This window comes from Pocillopora verrucosa, chromosome 1, assembly GCF_036669915.1.
Source record: "Pocillopora verrucosa isolate sample1 chromosome 1, ASM3666991v2, whole genome shotgun sequence".
NCBI lineage: Eukaryota > Metazoa > Cnidaria > Anthozoa > Scleractinia > Pocilloporidae > Pocillopora > Pocillopora verrucosa.
In genome coordinates, this window is record NC_089312.1 from 36,515,849 (window position 1) to 36,527,976 (window position 12,128).

The 12,128-nt window shown below is 37.2% G+C and overlaps 1 protein-coding gene across 2 annotated transcripts; it reads right to left on the reverse strand.

Annotated features, from left to right (window-relative positions):
* Positions 1–1,908: 1,908 nt before the first annotated feature.
* On the reverse strand, positions 1,909–10,500 carry LOC131775966 (uncharacterized). 2 transcript variants are annotated; one of them, XR_010716609.1, is made up of 2 exons: positions 10,356–10,500; positions 1,909–2,934 (listed from the first exon to the last, which is right to left on the reverse strand). XR_010716609.1 is itself a non-coding variant. In XM_059092092.2 (2 exons), the coding sequence occupies exons 1-2, from the start codon at positions 9,477–9,479 to the stop codon at positions 2,537–2,539; spliced, it is 453 nt and encodes a 150-aa protein (XP_058948075.1). In that variant the 5' UTR covers positions 9,480–10,039; the 3' UTR covers positions 1,909–2,536. The 2 variants fall into 2 exon arrangements, 1 of the variants encoding a protein (XP_058948075.1); XM_059092092.2 differs by lacking the exon at positions 10,356–10,500 and adding an exon at positions 9,425–10,039.
* Between the last annotated feature and the right edge of the window lie 1,628 nt (positions 10,501–12,128).

Sequence of the window (12,128 nt, forward strand, 5' to 3'; positions counted from 1 at the left end):
CAAAATGGAAAAATTGCGCAATAGTACCCAGAGGTCATTAGGCCCTTAATTCCATGACAACTAACTGTGATCCAATGAGGTGTTCACATGCTGATCACGCGTGTTATCTTGATGATGATTGACGTTGTCATGCACGGACAGGGCCGGGTCACATGACGAACATAGATTTTTGCCCATAAAACTCTTTTGTCAGTCGTTTTACGATCATCTGGAGTATTATGGCGCAAACGCTCAAAATACTTATAGACGCATACACAAGTCGTATTGTTCGCGGCCAATCCACACAAAAAGATGTTATTGAGCGGTAATTTTGGAACGGACTGAATCGTGAACGCTTGAAAGCCATGAAAGCATTGAATGCCTTGTATGTCTTGTATGCTAAGTATGCCAATGTCTTAGTTGAAAACGTTAACTCGTTGTAAAAAGCAAAATCTGAAATCTGAAACCAAACTGCATATACTCTATGATGCAATCTATTGAACAACACTACTACCGTGAGACTGAAGAACAAAATTCAAATGGATGCAAACTGCTTGTGAAGAAAGACGCCATGTTGGATTCACTTGATGCCAGGGAACGTAGGTACGATAACAGTGCGAATGGTATTAATTTCACGATCAGAAAGATGAATCTTATGTTTTTTCCATTGTAGTTGTATGGATATTCTTTTTAATGAATACATGATCCAAAATCCCGTGTTTTTTGTGTACAGTATACTAGTCCGACACCCGTAGTATCACTACACTTGATTCCAAGGTTCCAGTACCATCCAGGTATCCCAGTTACCCTGCTCACAGGGTCTAGTGTTAAGTATTGTTTACGCAATTGTCTTGTCACAGGCAACCCAAGGTCACGTCTCGAGAAAGAGCCAACGATTAATTCACGAACGCGTTACGCGTTGTGTGACTCAGAGTAAGTTATGCTAGGAACCGTTGAAAATTTGAACACGTTATAAGGAATAGTATAGGGAACGAAATATGGTCGATTTACAACGATAAATATTTCGAAATATGAAGATTTTTCTCGTAAAATCAATAAAACTTACTCATACCCTGAGTATCCGTTGTAGTTTCTGGCGATTGTTGCCGTTTTAAGCTTGCTTTACCATCACTATTATTCACGTCATCTACTTTTATTATATTGGTAAAATCTGTACAGACATTACACCAACCAACTATGTTGAAGGCTTGAAATTATATTACGATCGATTTTCATCAAGAAATGGGCCAGGAATTTTCCACAATAGTGCAAATAATCGTGAAGGCTGATCGCGGAAAAGCGATTGCGTGACGCTCGGTAAGCTGTAAGATGACATGTTATTATATACCAGACGTAAAAACTCTGCAGATTCTCAGTCTGCATTTTGTACCCACTCTGCAGTCTATATTTTGTATCCGGTCTGCAGTCTGCTGTCCACATTTTGTACTAACAGGTATCCGTGGCACCAACACAGTTTATTTTTGGTTACATTTATTCGCACAACACACATAACCTAGCACAAAATACCTGTGTGTGAGGTTATTCGACATTTTCATTCTTTCCCGCGTTAATAATCTTCTTTCCTTTTGTAAGAATGTAGACCACTTACAATGTTTCAAGTAATCCACCCACCCTACAAAAAATAACTCTTGCATGCATAGCATGCCTATGTTTTGGGACAGGTGTATGCCCTTGGCCAGACTTGAGCTCACTATTTCAGTAGACTAGTCCGACACACGTAGTATCACTACACTTGATTCCACGGATCCAGTACCATCCAGGTATCCCAGTTACCCTGCTCACAGGGTCTAGTTTATACTCGAGTACTGATAATGAATAAAACTTTCGTGTCAATCAATCTCAATAGCTTTACTGTACCGTCATTGTTCCAAGGGAAAATGATTTTCGGACGAATGATTGGATACGGAATCGTATAATCTTTATATTGTTTTATTCGATCTATAAGAAAGATACAAAATTGTTGAGAAACCTAATCTAATGCGAGCGATTCATGAAATTGCACGGGAACTAACAATTCTCAATTCAATCGGTTACAAAACAAATTACTTACTTCTGTGGCGATATCTAATCAAACGTAATTCAATAACAGGTCAGCAAAACGGGTCAGCAGATCGAACAATAATACTCTACAGGTTAGCGACGTTCAACGTAACGTCCGTAAGGTACAAAACGCTTATAACCTTTGTCTCTGATTTCGCATTACTTAAAACGTGTCCTAACAGAATGATCAAGTTACTTAACTTTTACGCCATCGATTGTTAATCACGCGGCTAATCAAACAAGCAAATGTTAATAAACGGATTAAATATCAATCAACGAAACAGTCATAATCAGTCTAGGTAGCAATGGATTTCTCTTCTGCAATAAATTCATTCTCAAGAAAATATCATGTAACAAATGATAACATTTAACAAAACTATCTAGCTAAACACATGAATCAGTTTATTTTACTTTGACTTCAAAATCAAAAGCAATTATTCAGACATTTGATTGGCCAATAAAGCACTCAAAGTTGACCTCTATGGCGAGTGTATGGCTAAAACAGCTTCAAAGTACACAAAACAGCCAACATCATCATCATCATCATTGTAGTAGAGTTAATGAAGACGGAGAAGCCACCGTTACAGGGTGTGTCACTATCACTGACACAGCAAGTGATGGTGCACTCTTTTACTCCCAACGCCTTTAAGTTGGCTTTATCCTCGCATTTTTTCTTTTGCTCCTCACAAATGCTTTTGACATAGCAAGCTCTCATCTCATACTCTTCACCATCATCACTCACGCTGTGCATCCTAACGCATGCGTACTCGGTGGGATCTGCCACATCTCTGTTGATGCAGTCCATAATTGTCTGATCTTTCAAGCACTGTTCCGTGGTATATTCTGTGTCATTATTTGATTCACGCATGCATTTGTAGCATTTGAAACTGGAGCCTGTGAAAGTAAAAGAGGAATCATTGATAAGACATACTTGATCTCCATCGGAGCTGTTGTTGGTTTGGCACGTCACGTAATGCGTTCTCTCTTCAACCAGGAAAAGGCGTTGCGTAACAAGATCAATCAGAAATGTACTGTGACAGTGTCAACCATGCATCTGTCGTTAGGAGAGTGTTGACATAAAGGAGAGGAAAGTCTCTTGTTATTCTCAGCGCGATAGTTCAGCGTCAAAAAAGTGAAATTTCAAAAGGGGAAACTTTTTCATCATCAACGCTCTAAAAGTCTTAAAAAGTTCCATTTGTGTTTGTCTTCGGCAATGGTTATAGTCTTGCCGAGGAGAAATGTAAGACGATTGTAAGATTTCTTTAACGAAGAGGAAAAATGAAATATTCGATTATCATATCAGCTCACGTTAAAACTGAATTACAGGGCAATGGACTCTACCAATGACAATTACAGTAAAACTATTCGAAACGTATTTATCCTAACCTGCCATAGCGCGTCAATTTGAGGGACAACACGGCGCGATGTTTTCCTGGAACTTCGCGACGAATAAATTTCGGGGAGCCATTTGTATTTCATTTTACCGACGTAGATAGGAAGGAAAATAAAATCAAGCCAAATCTACCCATCCACCTGGATAAGGTAGATATCTGTCTTTTTTTTTTTGGAGAGCGACTTAGGATTTTCCGAGTAATTTGACCGAAAAACCTTTCATATCCTTGAAAGAAAGATCGATTGCATTAAACGCTTTTCTCGGAAACATAGTTACTATAGAAATTGTCTTTCTCTCTGCGTATTTGTTTAAATAAGGTAGTCAGGGAAGTAAAATTCGGTTGACCTAGACTACACAAAAAAGCAAGAATCCAATAAGACCACACTTATATTCTGTTACAAGCGATAACCTCAAATCTATAATTGTTGGGCCTTTTCCGCAGTACGTATCTTGGCTTGTTCCGACGAAGGATCGCTTTGATACAGCAATTAGTATAAGGATTACCGGGGGTTATTGTGTTTACATCCTTTCAAAGTTGGGCTTCATACTCAGTATAAGCTCGCAAATGTCTTTAATGTGGCGCTGTTTACGGGCCTTTTCTCGAAATCGAAGTAGCTCTATTATGCATTAGGAAGATGACCAAGAGAGGTGAGACCCTTGAATTAACCAAGGGATTGACTCATGGAGACTCAAGGAGAAATGTAAGACGATAGTAAGATTTCTTTATCAAAGAGGAAAAAAAAAACATTCGATTATCATACCAGCTCACGTTATAACTGAATTCCAAGACAATGGACTTTCCCAATGGCAATTGCTATGGAATTATTTGGAACGTATTTATCATAACCTGCCATAGCTCTTCAATTTGAGGGACAACACGGCGCGATGTTTTCCTGGAACTTGGCGACGAATAAATTTCGGGGAGCTATTTATATTTCATTTTACCGCCGTAGATAGGAAGGAAAATAACATCAAGCCAAATCTACCCGTCGACCTGAATAAGGTATCTGTTTTTTTGGAGAACGACTCAAGATTTTCCGAGAAATTGAGTAATTTGACCGAAAAAACCTTTCATGTACGTGAGAGAAAGATCGATTGCATTAACTCTTTATTGTAGACTTAAAAAAAAATGACAAATGATGGTAACCTTTTTTCTTTTCTTTTTTTTTTTTGTCAACAGTATTTACACTAGTGATTAGTGCTATATCTCATTTGAAAGAGGACAAAATTAGCTTTTCAGAAAAAATATATTTTGCCTCCAAAAATCCATGGATTTTAAATCATGCTAAGAAAATGGCATACAATTTGTATAAATTATTGTACAACTTTTGACTTTGAAACAGCCTGGGCCTGAATGGATTGGAGTTAAAAGGAAACACTGCTTAGATAAAATATTCCTTATCTTATGGGCAAGACATCCAGAGACTCTGGCTGAAAAAGAACAAATACGGAATGAATTAGAATTTTTTTCCAAACTGTACCCCAAAACCATAAAAATTGACCCAGATTATTGAAAAATTTATTCCTCACCAAGTATTTACACAAGGGAAGTGAGCTATAGCTCACTTGAAACAGCAGTAAATGAGATTTCCTGAAATGCATGTTTCCTCTCCAAGAAAAAGGAAACAACCTCATTGAATGCTTTCAAACTAACATTAATTAGCATAAAATATCATCAAAATTTAAACTGTGAATTAAGTGATACCCAAATAATACAAAGTAATGAGGCAAAAATTAACTAAAGAGGTTCCTTGTTATATGGGCAACATCTCCATAAAAAAATGGTTGGAAAATAACAAATCTGAGATGTGTTACACATATTTAGTGAACACTGATTGACACACTGACTAATTAGTCATCATCACCCCAAACCAAATTTACTAATCCCTCTTGAAGTCTACAGTGCAATCATTGGAACTATATTTCTTTGTTTGACTTCTGAAATTTTGCCCTGAAACAGGGACAAATGAGATAATCAACCTCAAAATACATAAAGCACAACATATATCAAAAGCCTTTCACTTGCAATGCACCACCAGTATTTTCAAGAGTAAACAATTCAGAAGTGAAATGCCCAAATTTACTAATCCCTCTTGAAGTCTACAGTGCAAACATTGGAACTATAGTTGTTTGTTTGAAGATTGACTAATTAGTCTGACCTTATCTTGTCATCACCCCAAGCCCAAATTTACTAATCCCTCTTGAAGTCTACAATGCAATCACTGGAACTATATTTCTTTGTTTGACCTCTGAAATTTTGCCTTGAAACAGGGAAAAATGAGATAATCAACCTCAAAATACATAAAGCACAACATATATCAAAAGCCTTTCACTTGCAATGCACCACCAGTATTTTCAAGAGTAAACAATTCAGAAGTGAAATGCCCAAATTTACTAATCCCTCTTGAAGTCTACAGTGCAAACATTGGAACTATAGTTGTTTGTTTGAAGATTGACTAATTAGTCTGACCTTATTTTGTCATCACCCCAAGCCCAAATTTACTAATCCCTCTTGAAGTCTACAATGCAATCACTGGAACTATATTTCTTTGTTTGACTTCTGAAATTTTGCCTTGAAACAGGGAAAAATGAGATAATCAACCTCAAAATACATAAAGCACAACATATATCAAAAGCCTTTCACTTGCAATGCACCACCAGTATTTTCAAGAGTAAACAATTCAGAAGTGAAATGCCCAAATTTACTAATCCCTCTTGAAGTCTACAGTGCAAACATTGGAACTATAGTTGTTTGTTTGAAGATTGACTTATTAGTCTGACCTTATCTTGTCATCACCCCAAGCCCAAATTTACTAATCCCTCTTGAAGTCTACAATGCAATCACTGGAACTATATTTCTTTGTTTGACCTCTGAAATTTTGCCTTGAAACAGGGAACAATGAGATAATCAACCTCAAAATACATAAAGCACAACATATATCAAAAGCCTTTCACTTGCAATGCACCACCAGTATTTTCAAGAGCAAACAATTCAGAAGTGAAATGCCCAAATTTACTAATCCCTCTTGCAGTCTACAGTGCAAACATTGGAACTATAGTTCTTTGTTTGAAGATTGACTAATTAGTCTGACCTTATCTTGTCATCACCCCAAGCCCAAATTTACTAATCCCTCTTGATGCCTACAATGCAATCACTGAAACTATATTTCTTTGTTTGACTTCTGAAATTTTGCCTTGAAACAGGGAAAAATGAGATAATCAACCTCAAAATACATAAAGCACAACATATATCAAAAGCCTTTCACTTGCAATGCACCACCAGTATTTTCAAGAGTAAACAATTCAGAAGTGAAATGCCCAAATTTACTAATCCCTCTTGAAGTCTACAGTGCAAACATTGGAACTATAGTTGTTTGTTTGAAGATTGACTAATTAGTCTGACCTTATCTTGTCATCACCCCAAGCCCAAATTTACTAATCCCTCTTGAAGTCTACAATGCAATCATTGGAACTATATTTCTTTGTTTGACCTCTGAAATTTTGCCTTGAAACAGGGAAAAATGAGATAATAAACCTCAAAATACATAAAGCACAACATATATCAAAAGCCTTTCACTTGCAATGCACCACCAGTATTTTCAAGAGTAAACAATTCAGAAGTGAAATGCCCAAATTTACTAATCCCTCTTGAAGTCTACAGTGCAAACATTGGAACTATAGTTCTTTGTTTGAAGATTGACTAATTAGTCTGACCTTATCTTGTCATCACCCCAAGCCCAAATTTACTAATCCCTCTTGAAGTCTACAATGCAATCACTGGAACTATATTTCTTTGTTTGACCTCTGAAATTTTGCCTTGAAACAGGGAAAAATGAGATAATCAACCTCAAAATACATAAAGCACAACATATATCAAAAGCCTTTCACTTGCAATGCACCACCAGTATTTTCAAGAGTAAACAATTCAGAAGTGAAATGCCCAAATTTACTAATCCCTCTTGAAGTCTACAGTGCAAACATTGGAACTATAGTTGTTTGTTTGAAGATTGACTAATTAGTCTGACCTTATCTTGTCATCACCCCAAGCCCAAATTTACTAATCCCTCTTGATGTCTACAATGCAATCACTGGAACTATATTTCTTTGTTTGACCTCTGAAATTTTGCCTTGAAACAGGGAACAATGAGATAATCAACCTCAAAATACATAAAGCACAACATATATCAAAAGCCTTTCACTTGCAATGCACCACCAGTATTTTCAAGAGTAAACAATTCAGAAGTGAAATGCCCAAATTTACTAATCCCTCTTGTAGTCTACAGTGCAAACATTGGAACTATAGTTGTTTGTTTGAAGATTGACTAATTAGTCTGACCTTATCTTGTCATCACCCCAAGCCCAAATTTACTAATCCCTCTTGAAGTCTACAATGCAATCACTGGAACTATATTTCTTTGTTTGACTTCTGAAATTTTGCCTTGAAACAGGGAACAATGAGATAATCAACCTCAAAATACATAAAGCACAACATATATCAAAAGCCTTTCACTTGCAATGCACCACCAGTATTTTCAAGAGCAAACAAATCAGAAGTGAAATGCCCAAATTTACTAATCCCTCTTGTAGTCTACAGTGCAAACATTGGAACTATAGTTGTTTGTTTGAAGATTGACTAATTAGTCTGACCTTATCTTGTCATCACCCCAAGCCCAAATTTACTAATCCCTCTTGAAGTCTACAATGCAATCATTGGAACTATATTTCTTTGTTTGACTTCTGAAATTTTGCCTTGAAACAGGGAACAATGAGATAATCAACCTCAAAATACATAAAGCACAACATATATCAAAAGCCTTTCACTTGCAATGCACCACCAGTATTTTCAAGAGTAAACAATTCAGAAGTGAAATGCCCAAATTTACTAATCCCTCTTGAAGTCTACAGTGCAAACATTGGAACTATAGTTGTTTGTTTGAAGATTGACATACAGACTAATTAGTCTGACCTTATCTTGTCATCACCCCAAGCCCAAATTTACTAATCCCTCTTGAAGTCTACAATGCAATCATTGGAACTATATTTCTTTGTTTGACTTCTGAAATTTTGCCTTGAAACAGGGACAAATGAGATAATCAACCAATCAAAAGCCTTGAGCATAATTTGTTTGTTTTGTGAAGTTTCAGCATGTAACAAGTAGAACCACATCTAAAAAACATGCAAAACATATAAGATAATGTACAGGTCGATATATATTCAACTACCGTTTAAAAATAAAAGATTTTATTTGACTTAGCAGGGCGTGAAATTGCGCCTAATACAGGCGCCATTGCGACTAAATTTTTCACTTTGGCGACCAAATCCTGAAAGTTAGTCGCCAAATTGGCGACTACAACGTTTCATCATAACCTTACTAAGAGATACAGTGAATTACATAAATTTGCAAAGATAAATCCGCGGTAAACTTCCTCGTTAAGTTTGTTTCCAAAACGTAGCACATGCATCTCGATCGATAACTAGACGCCATCTTGGATTTAGGTGAGCCCGAACGTTGTATATCATACATCCTAGTGTCCACTTTGTAGCAGGTTAAAGACCTTTTCCCAAACCTAATTTTGGAGGGTCTATCTAGAACGCTGACAGCGTAAAGAAAGATTTTGTTTGTCTTTGAAAATGGCGACCAACTTTTTTTGAATTGGCTACCACTTTGAAGAAGTTAGGAGCCAAGTGGCTATCAGAAAAAAAAGTTAATTTCACGCCCTGCTTAGTTCGGACGCACACTGCGTCATTCGATCTGTCATCGGCTGATGATTTAGGTCGTTGCGTTCTAACATTCCATTGAAGATTATTATCTCTGTCGCTCAAAAATCATGTTTGATCACAATATATGTTGCTTTTCACTCGCAAATAAACATTTACCGATTTGTCTTAAGGCAAAAAACAAGGATTCGTGCGCGAAAAGTAAAAGTAAATGTTTCAACACCACATGCGTCACGCATTTAAATATCGCAAGAATGTTTACAGATTACTTACCTCGATTCTTCGCTAGGATTTTCACCACTAGAGATACCACCATGCTCACTTCCATCGTCAAAAATCACCTCTAAAGCCTTAGCTACGCCGTATCTCTAGCGTTTCGCATTGGACGCCATTATCGCAGACTGAAATCGTACGCGAATAATTTTCGGATCGGGCTCCCGAGGGCACGTTTGATAGTTCGGAGCTAAAACTCGCCATGTGATTGGCTTAGAATGTTTACATGCTACACCGAGCATTTCCGAAAAGGTCAAAGTCATCATGCAATTTTGCACGATCGGCCCCAGGGCTTGACCACGAAGTAAACGCTTTTCTCGGAAACATAGGTTCTATAAAAATTGTCTTTCTCTCTGCGTATTTGTTCAAATACGGCTAGTATTTTGGAAATTAAAAGTCGGTTGACCTAGACTACACAAAAAAGCAAGAATCCAACAAGACCACACTCTTTTCTGTTACAAGCGATAACGTCAAATCTTTAATTGTTGGGCCTTTTCCGCGGTATGTGTTTTGGCTTGTTCAGACGAAGGATCGCTTTGACACAGCAATTAGTATGAGGATTCCTTACATCCTTTCAAAGTAGGGCGTCATACTCAGTGAAAGCTCGCAAATGCCTTTAATGTGTCGCTGGGCCTTTTCTCGAAATCAAGGGATGCTTTTTCGAAGTAGCTCTATTGTGCACTATGAAGATAACGAAGAGAGGTAAGACCCTTAAATTAACCGAGGAATTGACTCATGACTATATCAACTATATCATTTAAAAGCAATGTCGGAAAGTAAATTCAAGAAGGTCAATTCACCAACGAGAGTTGGTTAGGGAAGTGCACTAGCGCAGCAATTGCTACACGAAAGTACATACATTTAAGTAATGATTTACTTATAATACATGATCTGACTGCTCTTGTAATGAAGGGAGGTGAATCTTTCTTACCCAAGCAAATGGCCGTGCAGAAAGTAAAAACAGCGAACTGAAATCTCACCATGGCTCTTTGCGACAACCTTGTCAACGAAGGCGTGTGCGTAATTTGGGTGGCTCTGGTGGGCGATTTTGTAACAACGTTTCACTATCTGCTCGTTGGTTTTTCTTGAATTGATGCGCATGAATGACATTTCCTTTTTAGGTAAGTGCCATGACAACAATAGTCACGTGAGAGATGACTACCCCATATCAAAAGAGGAACAACACAAAGACCAATTAACTGGTTCAGTGAAAGCAAAGTTTTACATGATATGCAATGTGAATTTAATGATTAAAATGGACTCTACCAGTGGCAATTACTATAAAATTATTCGAAACGTATTTATCATTACCTGCCATAGCTCGCCAATTTGAGGGACAACGCAGCGTGATGTTTTCCTAGAACTTCGCGACGAATAAATCCCAGGGAGCCATTTGTATTTCATGATACTGTCATAGGTAGCCGGGAAATAAAATCAGGCCAAATCCACCCGCCAACCTGAATAAGGTTGAAATTACTGTTTTATGAGAACGACTCAAGATTTTCCGAGAAATGGAGTAATTTGATCGCAAAAATCTTTCATGTACTTGAGAGAAAGATCGATCGCATCATACGCTTTTCCCGGAAACATAGGTTTTATAAAAATTGTTTTCCTCTCTACACATTTTTTCCTATTATAAGCGATAACCTTTAATCTATAATTGTTGGGCCTTTTCCACAGTAAGCAACGGACAAAAAGAAATTAGAACTAGTAAATGATAGGGGACTTAGGGCGGTTTTTTTAACTGGAACCTCGCATACGAAGACTTACTGAAACGTGCCAATTTGTACTATCTATACAACATGCGACTGCAAGATATCGCCATTTTCATGTGCAAAGTCAAACACAGGCTGCTGCCTTCGAACATAGTAGATTTATTCAGGGGCATTCCATCTGGGTACAACCTCAGGAACTCAGATGTTCATATCTCCAGAATCTTTTCTGTCCATTATGGCAAACATTCTCTAGGATATCTCGGACCATATATGTGGTCAAAACTTGGACATAGCGACAGACAAATGCTAACTCTGACATCATTCTTCTCAAACATCCACAGAAAAGACCTCACGAACCTAGTTTCATATTACATCTGTACAGGGAATTGTCCGAAGTGTGTTTAGAATTTTAGACATATTTAGAGTTTGTATATAGTTGTATAGGTAGAAATTATTATATTTTAGTCCGTATTTTATAATATAAATGGAATTCTAGACATGTATATATATTTTAACTAGTGATAACTAATTTCAACGTAACTTAACTTAACTTAATTTATCTGTAATTTTATTGGGAGTGTCCCCGATTAGTCGGCCTCCGGGCTGACTAGAAGTTTTAGACACTTAAAAAAATGTGATTGACTGATTGGTTGTACGTATCTTGGCTTGTTTAGACGAAGGATCGCTTTGACACAGCAATAAGTATAAGGATTCCTGGGGGTTTCTATGTTCACATCCTTTCAAAGTAGGGCTTCATCCTCAGTGAAAGCTCGCAAATGTCTATCATGTAGCGCTGTTTACGAGTCTTTTCTCGAAATCGAGGGATACTTTTTCAAAGTAGTTCTATCGTGGCTCAGGAACTTAAAGATAACGAAGGTAAGGCCCTTGAATTAACCAAGAGATTGATTCATGGTTATATCGACCATATTATTTAAAAGCAATGTCGGAAAACAAGTTTAAGTTGGTCAATTCACCAACGAGAGTTGGTT

Excerpts from the sequence above, each read along its gene's own strand:
- LOC131775966 (XM_059092092.2), bottom strand. The coding sequence starts at position 9,479 with ATGGAAGTGAGCATGGTGGTATCTCTAGTGGTGAAAATCCTAGCGAAG. Across the intron at positions 2,935-9,424 it reads AATCCTAGCGAAGAATCGAG|GCTCCAGTTTCAAATGCTAC; the intron begins GTAAGTAATCTG and ends TTACTTTCACAG.